Source organism: Rhinatrema bivittatum, chromosome 16 (genome assembly GCF_901001135.1).
Source record: "Rhinatrema bivittatum chromosome 16, aRhiBiv1.1, whole genome shotgun sequence".
NCBI lineage: Eukaryota > Metazoa > Chordata > Amphibia > Gymnophiona > Rhinatrematidae > Rhinatrema > Rhinatrema bivittatum.
In genome coordinates, this window is record NC_042630.1 from 6448665 (window position 1) to 6464015 (window position 15351).

At 48.4% G+C, this 15351-nt stretch overlaps 1 protein-coding gene across 2 annotated transcripts; it reads right to left on the minus strand.

The window, feature by feature from the left end:
- Positions 1-1385: 1385 nt before the first annotated feature.
- Positions 1386-14737, minus strand: LOC115077871 (solute carrier family 22 member 17-like). 2 transcript variants are annotated; one of them, XM_029580247.1, is made up of 10 exons: positions 12799-14737; positions 10025-10510; positions 8193-8296; positions 6208-6362; positions 5913-6078; positions 4500-4654; positions 3943-4042; positions 3200-3423; positions 2849-2960; positions 1386-2181 (listed from the first exon to the last, which is right to left on the minus strand). In XM_029580247.1, exons 2-10 carry the CDS (start codon positions 10472-10474, stop codon positions 1920-1922), a joined length of 1728 nt encoding a protein of 575 aa, XP_029436107.1. In that variant the 5' UTR covers positions 10475-10510; positions 12799-14737; the 3' UTR covers positions 1386-1919. The 2 variants fall into 2 exon arrangements, with proteins under 2 accessions (XP_029436107.1, XP_029436105.1); XM_029580245.1 differs by having other exon boundaries at positions 11027-14737.
- Positions 14738-15351: the final 614 nt, after the last annotated feature.

The following is a 15351-nucleotide window of genomic DNA, read 5'->3' on the forward strand; positions in this document are numbered from 1 at the left end:
TTGGTGAGAGTTCTCTGACAATGTGATGGTGGTGGCTTATATCAATCGTCAGGGCAGAACCAAGAGTCGAGGAGTAGCCAAGGAGGCACAGAAGTTGATACATTACCTGGAGCGTACAGAAGCATCTCACATTGCTGGGGTTGACAATGTTCAAGCAGACTTCTTGGGTCAGAGGGGGTTAGATCCAAGTGAGTGGGAGTTGTTGGAGTCGGCGATGCATCTCATTCACAAGTGTTGGTACTCTCCCCATGTAGACCTCATGGTGTCTCAGAATGCCAAAAGTGCCTGTTCTACAGCTAGAGGCGAGAGCACAGTGCAGAAGGGTTGATGCCCTGGTAGTTCCTTGGCCAAGAGACATGCTACTTTGTGTTTCCTCCCTGGCCGCTTGTGGAAAAGGTGTTACGTCACATAGAGAAACATCAGGGAGAAATGGTCGTGGTGGCACCAGAGTGGCTGCACCTTCTGTGATTCGCAGATTTGATCAATTTGGCTGTAGATTGATCGATTTGTTTGGGTCATCTGGAAGGCTTTCTCCGGCAGGGACCCATATTTACCGACCAGGCTGTTTGCTTTTGTCTAGTGGCCTGGATTTTGAGAGGCAATGGTTAAGGCGTAGGGGTTAGCCAAAGGCGGTCATTTCTACTTTGTTATAGGCCAGGAGCATTTTTTTTTTTTTTTTTGCATGGAGTTTTAGCTATCAAGCATTTGACCACTCCTTGAGATTTCTTAAATTACTAATGTCTACTCCCTCAGGCATGTGCACCCATACAGATCTTACCATCCTCTGCAAAAACACAAACTTTCCAATTAACGTCACTGCAGCCATTTCAGCCAGTCTTCTCCATAAATAGGTGTGGCCCGTTTATAAGCTTTAATTCGGGCTATCTTGTTGGAAGATTTTCTCTGTACTATAGACTTTGACAAAACTTACCTACAGCTCCTAAGAAATCTCAAGGAGTGGTCAAATGCTTAGTAGCTAAAACTCCATGCAAAAAAAGGGAGGAGGAATAGCCCAGTGGTTAGAGCAGTGGGTTACAAACCAAGAGACCAGCATTCAATATCCACTGTCGCTCCTTGTGACCTTGGGCAAGTCACTTTACCCTCCATTGCCTCCGGTACAAAACTTAGATTGTAAGCCCTCTGGGGCTAGGGAAATACCTACAGTACCTGAATGCAAACTGATGTGATATCTCAGATTGAATGTCGGTATATAAAAATAGATGTACCGTAGCTAACATTTACTGATTTGTATATACATGTATACGTCTGTATTTATACATGCGTACATCTGAATAGACTGTGACAGGGAGCACTTGGATGCACTATGCTGAGAGACTGCTCACAGGTGCCCCACAGGCAGCGTCACCACAAGGAACAGGAGAAGCTCTGATAGGACCACTTTATTCTGAATTTAGACGAATTACAACAGGCAGAATGTAACTCTCACTTCAACTCCCCTGTACTGTAGTCTTCCCCCTTGCCCCTCTAGTCCTGGATTTTTATGTTCTGTGGTCTTTGAAGGAGTCCAGGGACAGAATTTATTTTGCATGGGCTTAGCTGAGTTCGTGTTGCAGTCTCTCCTGTCTGATCAGCCCCCATGAAACACAATTCCCACCTCCCTACCGTGTGAAAGTCCTGTTCCCCCATCTTACTGTCGCTGTGGGGTCTGCTACTCTGCCATCTCTCAGGGTGGGAGGGGGGGCTTACATACCTGAAGATGGTGCTTCCCCCTCCTTTGTATTTTATTTACCTCTTTTTTTGGGGGGGGGGGGGGGGGTGTCAGATCTAATGTCCCCTATAAGCATTGGCTAAATGTCCCCATGAACCAGCTGGCAACAGCTTAGACTGGAGGCATCGAATCCTGGTCCTCCTGTAGCACAGGGCGTGTCCGGCTCCTCGTGGGAGGGATGAAGGCACAGTTAGATGGGCGGGTTGGGTGTGGCTAGCAGCGGCATGTGGTCACGGCGCGGGCGGCAGTACAGCTCCCCGTCCCCCAGGGTCTCCGGCAGCGGCTTGCGCTTGCTCTCGGGCAGCAGCAGGATGCTGAGGATGCAGAGGATGGCCATCGAGGCTAGGACCACGTGCTGCAGGAAGTAGCCATGCCGGTCCTGCAAGTCCATGAGTGGAGCGCTCAGCTTGCCCAAAGCAGCGAGAGCCAGGATGAGCCCCACACCCTCACCCCTAGGGGAGACAGAGACTTTCATTTGCATTATTCCATCAGTTCCAGGGCCGAGTTTTAGTAGCCCTGCTTCAGCCTAGAGAAATCTCAGGAGGTAGCAACACTGGGTATGTGATGGCTTGCATCTGTGTCGGCGTTGGATTGGGTCTGGGAGATTATGCCCCAATGGCTTACAGGAAACCTCTAAGCTAAGGTCTCACTTCATCCAAATGTTAGTGGGAGCTACACAACCTGGACAGTGAACATTTTTAGCAATACGGCAAGGAGATCCTGATATGGTTATTATATCCCTGCAAATAATCAAATTCTGAGCAGAAATAGTATAATTGTTACGACCCAGGTCAGTTTAGGGGATGTTAGGGTAGTCTCAGCTCCACATCGGTTGGATCCTCTGTTGGAATCTGATTTAGAGCAATTACATTTCGAAGTGGCGATGGGATTTGCTTCAGTGCTTAGGGACCTGCTGTCATTTTTTTCAAACTTCTGCAGGAGCGATATCTTTCTGATGACTCTGGCTGCCAACATCATTCTAGCAAAAAGCACCTCCAACCGCTAATTATTAACACCGCCCTCCCCTCGCCTTCCCCACCTTTTCACCAGGCCAGAAATGCCAGGGGTGTGTGTGTGTGTGTGTGTGTGGACGCAGTATGACCCCTCTCCGACACTCACCTGATGACAGTGGGAGTCAGTTCTGCTGTGAAGAGGACGCTGAGAGAGGCGGCAGCGTGGGAGGAAGACAGGCCCAGGATGCAGAAGGTCAGAATGGCAGCCTCGTTCAGATCTGGAGGCGGAGAGAGGGAAGGACATCAAAAGGCAGGCAACAGCGGCAGGTACGTTATACGTGCGGGTGCGCGGGTTGCAGGTTGTTTCTGGGTAATTGCAGGACCTTGTAAGGGGCAGGCTGGTTTACTCACGTGCTCCTTGCCTGCTGCCATCTCATAGCTTTCCTATGTATGTTTAAGCATGTGCATGATGTGTGTGCCTCTGCAAGCATGAGCCTGCGTGTTCATGCCCCCTTACACTCAATCAGCCCCAGCAGGATGAGGGAGGAGATCCCGGTCAGGGTCATGGACAGCAGGAGGACACCCCTGCGGCCGAAACGATCCACCGTCACGCAGAGGAAGAGACACGCCAGCACACCCGTGCCTGCCGACAGTAAGTATGACAGGTACAGCCCAGATCTGGCACCCTGAATGTTCTTCCGGAAGGTGCCATAGCAGTGATGGATCCCGTTAGAAATTAAGCTGAGGGGAAAAAGTGCAGGAAACCCAAAATTACCTTTCTTCAGGCTGGGATATGATTGGCCTATACAATGCATGATGTCATTTCAAGGGTAGCCAACAATTAAGGGCCCAGCTGGCTTCAATTTTCCAGGGACAGACTGATCCAATGCTGGTTTCACACTGCATATATATATATATATTTTTTTTACAGAAATGGGAACTAAAAGTCCATAAATGGAATATGTAAAAAAGCAGAACTACAATTTCCATCATGCAATGGGGCAGAAGCAAAACTACAACTCCCAACACGCAATGGGGCAAGAGCAAGACTACAATCCTAGTATGCAGTGGAGCCAGAAAAAGGAACCATAGATGCAGAGGGGCATAAGAAGAATTGACCTTGCTGCTCCCAACAGCCTATGGTTAGCTGCTGGCTTAAGTCATCTCAGGTGTCGTGTCTGCACACTGCACCAAATAGTTTTAGATCTACTCCAAGTTATGCACCGGGTTCTCCTCACATGCCTGCTCACGGATACTCACGTGGTGAATCCCAGGATCACCAGGTTCTTCCAAATGTTTCGGCAGCTGAGTAGTTTAGAGAGATGAATCGAGCTGGACGCAGGACAGGCGTTCTCCATCTCTGAACAGGGGAAGGAACAAGGCAGAAATAAATATCCATAAAATATATTAATTCCAAAGACATGATGATGCACACGGTGACGCAACAGAGAAATCACAGTCTAAGGGTGAGCTCAAGATAGGTTAAGTGACTAAATGAAGGTTTCAGATGACAACGGTGGGATTGGGTCTCTGAGTATCACAGTGGGATGGTGACTACAATGGAATTAGAAGCTGAATCTCTGAAAATCATAGTGGGACTGGAGGCAGGATCTCTGGTATCACTGAGGAGGTGGCAGCAGTGGGATTGGAAGCTGGATCTCTGTCTATCACAGTGTGTTGGTGTCTGTAAATATAAATCAGAGAACATGGTGTGCGCGCACACACAGGAGCACACACCCTCAGTTATATATTTTTGTTTACAATGTTTTCCCTCCATCCCATCTGCCCCGAGCGTATCCCCTCCCTCACAACTGTACCTGCAAAGATCTGCTCAACATCGTCTCTGCCCCGTGCACTCTCAAACCTGTGGTGGCCCTTTCTCTCCACAAGAACTCTCAGCACCTCCTTGGTCTCAGCAACCCGCAGGGAGGACAGAAGCCAACGGGGGGACTCTAGGAACAGATGGGGGCAGCTGTAGGAGAAAGGATTTCAAGAAACACAGGAAAGAAGGGACCCATGGAGGGGAAATAAGGGTTAAGTCTGTGTATTTATAAGCAGATGTGGGACATTATCAGAATTTGACCTCTAGTTGACCCAATCAGAAGCCAGGACTAAGGGAAAAATGACAGATACTGGCTGATTGGCAGCTACGCCCCATTGGGGTGGGGCAGATCATGCTGGGGGAAAACATTTGTTTTGGACTTTGATATCTCTCACTCATCCCAAAGGAGAGGTGACATTAACAAGGGCTGACTGTTCCTGGGTCATGGCTGATGTGCAATGATATTAAGGTGTTTCTGATGGAATGGCAATCGTAGGCATGGGTTGATGGTACAATGATATTAAGGTGTTCCTGATGGGATGTGACTCGTAGGCATGGGTTGATGTGCAATGATATTGAGATGTTCCTGATGGGATGCCAATCGTATGCATGGGTTGATGGCGCCATGCTATTGGGGTGTTCCTGATGGGATGTGACTCGTAGGCATGGGTTGATGGTGCAATGCTATTGGGATGTTCCTGATGGGATGCCAATCGTAGGCATGGGTTGATGGCGCCATGCTATTGGGGTGTTCCTGATGGGATGTGACTCATAGGCATGGGTTGATGGCGCAATGCTATTGGGGTGTTCCTGATGGGATGTGACTCGTAGGCATGGGTTGATGGCGCAATGCTATTGGGGTGTTCCTGATGGGATGTGACTCATAGGCATGGGTTGATGGCGCAATGCTATTGGGATGTTCCTGATGGGATGCCAATCGTAGGCATGGGTTGATGGCACAATGATATTGGGATGTTCCTGATGGGATGTGACTCGTAGGCATGGGTTGATGGCGCAATGCTATTGGGGTGTTCCTGATGGGATGCCAATCGTAGGCATGGGTTGATGGCACAATGATATTGGGATGTTCCTGATGGGATGTGACTGGTAGGCATGGGTTGATGGCGCAATGCTATTGGGGTGTTCCTGATGGGATGCCAATCGTAGGCATGGGTTGATGGCGCAATGATATTGGGATGTTCCTGATGGGATGTGACTGGTAGGCATGGGTTGATGGCGCAATGCTATTGGGGTGTACCTGATGGGATGTGACTGGTAGGCATGGGTTGATGGTGCAATGCTATTGGGGTGTTTTTGATTGGGTGCTGTTCCTGGTTCATGGCGGATGGCACGCATTATGACTGAGATGTGATTGTTAAGGTTGAGGGAGTAGAAAGATTCTCCTGACCTGTACAGCAGGAAGAGGGCAAGGGGAGCTGTGATCACGCCCTGCATCACCCGCCAGTCCTTACACCCCACAGCGATGCCCAGCAGCAGGAACTGGCCCCCCAGCACAAAGAAATACCCCAGCATGGTTGCAGTGAGACGCTGGGAGGGGTCACAGAGCTCCAGCCCTGGGGAGACAAACCGGGAAGAAAGAGACATATGCGACGCCGTTACAACACTCAAGTGACGACATTCTGAGGCTGCGACAACACTCGATGAGATCACAGCGCTCGGAGGCACTCAGGAAGGAGACTTACGGAGGACGTAGAGGGAGAGGTAGACCCCTGCGAGGACTGACCCTAGGAAGAATCGCGTCAGGATGAAGGCGGCTGGGGAAGTAGCAGCAGCTCCCAGAATCCCACAGAGTAGTGCTAGCACCAGGGAGAGGAAGAAGGCCTTACGTCTGCCCATCCTGCAGGAGAGAGAGAGAGAGAGACACACACACATACACAGAGAGCTGCGATGTAACACAAAACCCTGCATGAACGTGCAGCAAGCCTGCGCTGCCCAAACGGCACAAAAAGCAGAATTGCTTACTTTTGTTATTTTCTCACAATTTAAGTATTAAATTATAAAGACAGTTAATAGTAAATGGTAACCACACCCTTTCCCATTTAGAGTATATTATCGAACTATGTAACCGTATAATAATGGCACCCTTTGGATAAATTAGAAACCACATATTTGTGCCTTACTGTAAACCATTGTGATGGTGCTCTACTATACACAACGGTATAGAAAAGTTTTTAAATAAATAAATAAATAACTGTCAGGAAATGGAGAAAATGACCCCCTCTAAACAATAATCTCATACAGATCTACTCACAATATGCTTTCCAAATGTTTATTATATATTCTTAACATTATTAACCTAAGTCATCAATTAACCTTTCAAACTATACCATCGCAATCCCAAAATCTCACCAAAATTAAAACACATGCAATCATTCCACACTCATACCACACAGACGCATGAAAATATACTGACCTAAACCCCCCCAAACACTTTCCAAATCAAATCCCTAATATCATCGATATCCTCAAACCACCCCGATCCTGCTGCCAGGGTCTTCAATCAGTCCCAACAAGGTCCCTCGTTTCGCCTAAATAGGGCTTCATCAGGGGATACTTCTTATATCATTCACGCTGGGGATCTCACAACTAAGTTAATCGACACCGAAAAAAATTGTAACCGAGGGGCGGCCATAATGCCAGATTTGTTAGACACCAAACCCACGTGGAATATACATGGAATCCCTGAACGACTTCAGCACTTCCCTATCACTAACCTTCAAAGCGACCCGCGGCAGGTATCCTAACCATAAGAGCTCATTCAAATAACATTTCTCATCTCCGAGTAAGCATTAGGTCCACTTCGAATCCCTCAACGGCTTCACTCTAATGCAAACTTCTCCGCCGCTATTCTTCCAATCACCGAGGCTAGAAGCCTAATCATGAAAGTCCATTCAAATAACGCTACGCGTCTCCGAATCAGCGCAGATTCCTCTGTTTAGGTTGTGTTATTTTTAAGTGTCAGGACTCACACAGCGACAACCCTTGCTAGGAAAAAGTAACACAGATATCACCACTGGGCCCCAGAATCCCAATACACCTATAGAAAAGCCAGACTGCTACAGATCCCTACACAGGCACTACAGGCTGGCAGAATCCCACAAATGGGTCATACACACAGAACATGGATAAAGCCACAAATACAGAATAAGGAACCGTATGTTAGAAATGGGAACGTGCAGACAAAAACTGAACTGGAAACCTCCATGAAGCCAGAGACTGCATGCAGTGCAACCCCAGAGAGAGAAGAGATGCACATTACCCAGAGCCGAGAGAGAAAATCACAGACTTCCCACAAAAGAAGGAGCAGGAAAAACTGCCTCTAATCCTGGGGGAAAGAGGCGAAACAGCAGCGAGAGCAGCAGAGTCTGTGGGATCCTGCCCCCGGGCCAGAACCGGGATCCGAGCAGAGACAATCCAGACCAGCACCAGAACCGGGATCTACCTTTATGTTTCTTCTGTAGTTTGTAACGTTCTCCTTTTATTAAAACAGATTGTCAGGCCCAGAAGCGTTCGTGACTCTGCAGAGAGTGTGTGACAGAAAGAGAAATATGCGCACATGGAGCAGGGAGAGGGGAGGGCTGGGGAGCTGAAAGTGTCTACAGTATAGAGGGCTTGTTGGGACATGAGTGAGGGGCAATGGGAGTGTCTAGCTGTCCCCAGCTCCCACCTGTCAGCAGCATATCCCAGCAGGAGATATCCAACAAGAAACCCAAGGATGAAGCAGACTTCTTCCACAGGGACTTTCCAGTACTGGCTGCACACTAGATCCCACTGCAGAGATAAACACAGGACATTAGTGAAAAAGTCCTGCCATGCACCACAGAGGAAGAAGCAAGACAGCTAGCTGGGGGAGCCCTGGCTGTGGGGAGAGCTGTAGGGAATGGTGGAGGAGCGCTGGCTGTGGGGAGAGCTGTAGGGAATGGTGGAGGAGCGCTGGCGGAGAGAGGAGATGTAGGGAAAGGGGGAGGAGCGCTGGCGGAGAGAGGAGATGTAGGGAATGTCAGAGGAGCGTTGGCTGTTGGGGGAGCTGTAGGGAATGGCAGAGGAGCGTTGGCTGTTGGGGAGCTGTAGGGAATGGTGGAGGAGCGCTGGCTGTTAGGGGAGCTGTAGAGAATGGCAGAGGAGCGTTGGCTGTAGGGTTAGATGAAGGGAATGGTGGAGGTGCGTTGGCTGTAGGGTTAGATGTAGGGAATGGTGGAAGTGCGCTGGCTGTAGGGTTAGATGTAGGGAATGGTGGAGGAGCGTTGGCTGTAGGGTTAGATGTAGGGAATGGTGGAGGTGCATTGGCTGTAGGGTTAGATGTAGGGAATGGTGGAAGTGCGTTGGCTGTAGGGTTAGATGTAGGGAATGGTGGAGGAGCGCTGGCTGTAGGGTTAGATGTAGGGAATGGTGGAGGAGCGCTGGCTGTAGGGTTAGATGTAGGGAATGGTGGAGGAGCGCTGGCTGTAGGGTTAGATGTAGGGAATGGTGGAGGTGCATTGGCTGTAGGGTTAGATGTAGGGAATGGTGGAAGTGCGCTGGCTGTAGGGTTAGATGTAGGGAATGGTGGAGGAGCGTTGGCTGTAGGGTTAGATGTAGGGAATGGTGGAGGTGCATTGGCTGTAGGGTTAGATGTAGGGAATGGTGGAAGTGGGTTGGCTGTAGGGTTAGATGTAAGGAATGGTGGAGGAGCGCTGGCTGTAGGGTTAGATGTAGGGAATGGTGGAGGAGTGCTGGCTGTAGGGTTAGATGTAGGGAATGGTGGAGGAGAGCTGGCTGTAGGGTTAGATGTAGGGAATGGTGGAGGTGCATTGGCTGTAGGGTTAGATGTAGGGAATGGTGGAGGTGCATTGGCTGTAGGGTTAGATGTAGGTAACGGTGGAGGAGAGCTGGCTGTAGGGTTAGATGTAGGTAACGGTGGAGGAGAGCTGGCTGTAGGGTTAGATGTAGGGAATGGTGGAGGAGCGCTGGCTGTAGGGTTAGATTTAGGGAATGGTGGAGGTGCATTGGCTGTAGGGTTAGATTTAGGGAATGGTGGAGGTGCATTGGCTGTAGGGTTAGATGTAGGGAATGGTGGAGGAGCGCTGGCTGTTGGGGGAGCTGTAGGGAATGGTGGAGGTGCATTGGCTGTAGGGTTAGATGTAGGGAATGGTGGAGGAGCGCTGGCTGTAGGGTTAGATGTAGGGAATGGTGGAGGAGCGCTGGCTGTAGGGGTTAGATGTAGGGAATGGTGGAGGTGCATTGGCTGTAGGGTTAGATGTAGGGAATGGTGGAGGTGCATTGGCTGTAGGGTTAGATGTAGGGAATGGTGGAGGAGCGCTGGCTGTAGGGTTAGATGTAGGGAATGGCAGAGGAGCGCTGGCTGTAGGGTTAGATGTAGGGAATGGTGGAGGAGAGCTAGCTGGAGTGGGAGGGGAGCTATAGGGAATGGAGGTGCATTTGCTGTTGGGGGAAGGGTGTGATGTTTGATGAAGGACTGGTGGCTTTGTTTGTGCTGGGGTAGAGGTCCTCTCCTTGTACCTCTGTCACCATGTTCTTCCTCAGTCCCTGGTGCTGGCTGTAGTCCCAGCCCTCCATGCAGGACTCCGTCTCTCGTCGGGCCTTCCCACGATAGTGGTAGCGCTGGCACTGACTGCGCACCATCCTGCCCTCGGCATCTTTCTCCAGCGGAATGCTGACGTTCAGCAGCCCCTCCCCCGAGACATTCTGCAGGGCCGAGGGCAGGCCCCCAGGGTCCACTCGGCAGTGGTGGGCTGGGGTCGATGTGATGAAGACGTCTGAGAAGAGTCCGAAGGCCACAAAGAGATTGGGGAGCCAGCCGAGGAGCAGCTGCAGGTGCTGGCAGGGCCCCAGGCCCCCGATCCTGGGGACCAGGCTGTCGAAGGAAAGGTTCTCCGTGGTCAGCTCCAGCAGGCTGGGAGTGGAGAAGTCTCTCTGCAGGGGCTCCGGCTCCCTCTCGCCTCCCTCCATGGCTGCGGCGTAGGCGATACAGGGAGGCACAAGGACCTGGAAGTGTGGGCAAATGGAGAAAGGGAGATGACTGAAACACACAAGGGAACCATCGGATGACCAGCACCTTCCCAAAAGGGGGTGAATTTAGCATCTGGTTACTGCTTTCATCTCTGTTTCAGGTGTGGGCAACCTGCAGTCCCAATGGTTAGAGCAGTGGGCTGAGGAGCAGGGACGCCAGGGTTCAAATCCTGCTTTCCTCCACTACTGTGCCTTGTGACTTTCCACGGCCTCAGCTACAAACTGACATCCTAAGCCCTCTGGAGCAGGGACCTGCCTGCCTATTCCTGATTCTATGTGGCCTTGACCCTCACATCTGGAAAGCTGAACAAGTCGATCCAAATCCAAAAACATTACCCATCTACTAATAGAGTCCCGACTGCCAGTCTCTTTCTCTGGGCATGTCTCCCTCTGTCTCTTTCTGGCATCTCTTTCTATTGCTCTGTCTCTCTCAGAATCAAATACTGTAATTTTGACAAGACAATTTTACATTTGTTTGTCTCTCTCATGTACCTATGAAAGGGGATCACACGGACATGATCGGCAGGTTTTTCCGGCTGATCTCACAAGAATATAAAGCCAGTTGGGAAGTTAAAGATGAAAACCAAATCTGAGGATCTGAGAAAGGGGGGTGGGAAGCAAGACACACTAATATTATATATACATAACTCTATATCAGATCAGATTAGATTAGATGATATATGCAACACAGAGGCAGAGAGAGATGCACTACTATATATGCATGTGGTATTAGATAATATACACACACAAGCAGAGAGAGAGGGTGATATATATATGCAAGTGGTATATAAACTCTACATTAGATTAGATAATATATATACACACACCCAGAGACAGAGAGAGATGCACTAATATTATATATGTAGGCAGTATATAAACTCTATATCAGATTAGATAATATATGCACACACAAGCAGAGAGAGGGATGCATTAATATATATGCATGTGGTATATAAACTCTAGATTAGATTAGATAATATACACACACAAGCAGAGAGGGATGCACTAATATATATGCAATGGTATATAAACTCTAGATTAGATAATATATACACATTCAGACAGAGAGCGAGAGCGATATGCATTAATATATGCAAGTGATATATAAACTCTAGATCAGATTAGATATGATACAGAGAGATGCAAATATTATGTAAGTATATAAATGCCAGATTCGATAATATTATATGCATACACAGGCAGAAAGAAATAGACACTAATATTATACGTGCATGCAGTTTATAAACTCTAGATCAGATTAGATTATACAGAGAGAGATGCACTAATATTATATATGCAGGCAGTATATACACATTAGATTAGATAATATAGAGAAATATGCACTAATATTTGCAGGCAGTATATAAACTCAGATTAGATTAGATATTATACACATAGGCAGAGAGAAACACTAATGTTATATATGCAGGTGGTATATAAACTCTAAATTAGTTTAGATAATATTAAAGACACACAGGCAGAGAGAGAGATACTAATATATATGCAGGTTGTATATAAACTCTAGATTATAAAATATACCCAGAGGCAGGCAGAGAAAGAGACACTAATATTATATATGCTGGTGGTATATAAACTCTAGATCAGATTAGATAATATTATACAAAGAGAACTATGCAGTAATATTAATATGCAGGCAGTATATAAACTCCAGATTAGATTAGGTAATATTATACACACACAGACAGGCAGAGAGAGAGAGAGAGACTAATATTATATATGCAGGTAGTTTATAAACTCAGGATTAGATTAGATGATATTATACACAGAGGCAGGCAGAAAAAGAGAGAGGCACTATAATATATGCAGGAGGTATATATAAACGCTAGATCAGATTGGATAATATTATACAAAGAAAGAGATATGCCATAATATTAATCTGCAGGCAGTATAAAACACCAGATTAGATTAGAATAGCTAATATTATACACACACAGACAGGCAGAGAGAGAGAGAGACTAATATTATATATGCAGGTGGTTTATACACTCAGGATTACATTAGATGATATTATACACACAAACACAGACAAGCAGAGAGAGGGAGAACTTTCTGCTACCATTGTTCTCTCTCGGGCTCAGTAAAAGCCCCAATTTTATTTAAAACAAAACAAAAAAAAAAAAAAACCCCACACACAAAATCCTAAGAAGGGTCTTCCAGGAGCGCTCTCCAGCCTGGCACTGCACATCTTCTGTGTGTATACAGAGAGCATCACAGCCCTCTCCCCGCAGTCTCTGCACACTTACCTGCCCCTCTCAGCCCTGGCACAGCAAAGAAGAGATCACAGCTGGGGCCCTCGGCCCCTCCATCAGAGGAGGGTGGCTAGAGAGCCGCAGGCCTCGCTGGAGCTGGCCCTCCATCAGAGAGAGGGAGAGGCCGCCATGGCCTGCGAGATGCCGGTCCAGGGGCCTATTGTGTAACCTGCGGAAGAAGGAGGCAGGGAGGAGAGGGAGGAGGAGACTCAGTGGTCCAGAGAAACTCCCCCAGCAAGGCGTGCAGAGCAGATCTAGGACTCAGCCTACAAAAAGGCACAGTCACCCCAGTAACAGCAGCACAAACAGGTATTCTGCGACCCTGCGCAACCTATTGCAGCAAACCCGCAGCACCAAAGGAGCACTACCTGCCAACAACAGTCCTACCCTGGTCCGGACTGTCTCTGCTCAGATCCCGGATTCTGGTGCTGGTCCGGACTGTCTCTGCTCAGATCCCGGGTTCTGGTGCTGGTGCGGACTGTCTCTGCTCAGATCCCGGATTCTGGTGCTGGTCCGGACTGTCTCTGCTCAGATCCCGGATTCTGGTGCTGGTCCGGACTGTCTCTGCTCAGATCCCGGGTCCTGGTGCTGGTCCGGACTGTCTCTGCTCAGTTCCCGGGTCCTGGTCCGGATTGTCTCTGCTCAGATCCCAGTTCTGGCTCGGGGGCAGGATCCCACAGACTTTGCTGCTCTCACTGCTGTTTCTCCTCTTTCCCCCAGGATTAGAGGCAGTTTTCCTGCTCCTTCTTTTGTGGGAAGTCTGTAATTTTCTCTCTCAGCTCTGAGGAATGTGTGTCTCTTCTCTCTTTGCATTTTGCACACTGCAGGGGGAATGCAAGGCTGGTTCTGCTGCTGGTCCGGATTGTCTCTGCTCAGATCCTGGTTCTGGACCGGGGGCAGGATCTCACAGACTTTGCTGCTCTCGCTGCTGTTTCTCCTCTTCCCCCAGGATTAGACGCAGTTTTTCCTGCTCCTTCTTTTGTGGGAAGTCTGTGATTTTCTCTCTCAGCTCTGGGGAACATTCATCTCTTCTCTTTTTGAATTTTGCACAATACAGGAGGAAATGTATTTCTCTTTGTGGGAAGTCTGTGATTTTCTCTCTCGGCTCTGGGTAATGTGCATCTCTTCTCTCTCTGAGGTTGCACTGCATGCAGTCTCTGGCTTCTTGGGGTTTCCAGTTCAGTTTTTGTCTGCACGTTCCTATTTCTAATTTGTGGTCCCTTTTCTGTATTTGGTGAGAGTCTGTCCATGTGTCCGAGGTGAGGGATTCTGCTAGCGTGTGTCTTCCGTGTAGGGATCTGTCGCAATCTGGCTTGTTCTCTTTTCCCAGTAGGAGGTGTGCTGGGGTTCTGGGGCCCAGTGTAATATTTGCAGTGCTGCCTTTTCCTAGGTAGAGTTGTTGCTGAGTCCTGGCAGTTAGTGCTGTTTGGGCACTGTAGGTTTGCTCCATGGGTGCCGAGTTTGGGGTTTTTTTGCAGGGTTTTGTGTTGGGTCACAGAGTTAGCTGATAGTGGATGGAGTTAGTTTGTGTTGCTGTTACTGGGGTGACCCCAGTATGTGAGTATTCATTTTTGTATGGGGAGTATTCAGGGGAGACGTCCTAGTTCAGTTCTGCACCTGTTGTTGAGGGAGTTTTTCTTACAGCCCTGGGGGTTAAGACTTTCTATTGGGGTTCTCTCCCTTTCTCTATAGTTGGGGTTAATGATAGACCCCACACTTCAGTACACCATAGAATTGAATGATGTTATAAAGTTATTTTAATAGTAGCTTTACTGGGTGTGAAACTGACCTAGTGTTTCTGTAGTGCTCTGAAGGCCCTTAAGACTCTCACTGGCCACTTTAAAGCTCTCAGCTTCATTTAATGTTAGGCCAGACCACAGTCTAGGGCAGTGGTGTTCACGCTCAGCCCTCCAGAGCTGCCAACAGGTCGGGTTTTCAGGATATCCCTAATGAATATGCATGAGATAGATTTGCATGCAGCCGTCTCTATTTATTGTATACTAATCTCTCTCATGCATATTCATTAGGGATATCCTGAAAACCTAGCATGTTTGCAGCCCTCAAGGGCTGAACGTGAATAACACAGATCTAGGGCATGTGCAGCTTCTGGATTATTTCAATGAAATTTGAATTTGCTTTGGAAATTTTCTTTTTTCTGGAAAATCCTAACTTTAGTCTTTTCCAGGTTTACCTGTGATGTGCAGACTTTCTGAGGTAGGAGATCCGATGAGCGAATCCTCTGCACGCAGCAGGCAGGCGTTTGATCTCCGCGTCATTCGTTTCAGTCCTGGAGGCGAGGATCTCCCCAGGAAAGGGGGAAGATCACGGATGCAGATGTTACAAAGGACAGGAATTAAACTAATTGTGTCTCTTAGTCCTCCTGCCTGAAGCTGTCAGCAGGGCAGCATTTCCACCAGTCCTTCCTTCCTGTTTCATCTCTCTCATCCCTCAGTCCCTCCTCCATTCCTTCCTTCCTGTCCCATCTCTCCTCTGTTCCTTCCTGTCTCATCCCTTCCTTTTTCCTTTCTTTTCTAATTCTTCCATCCC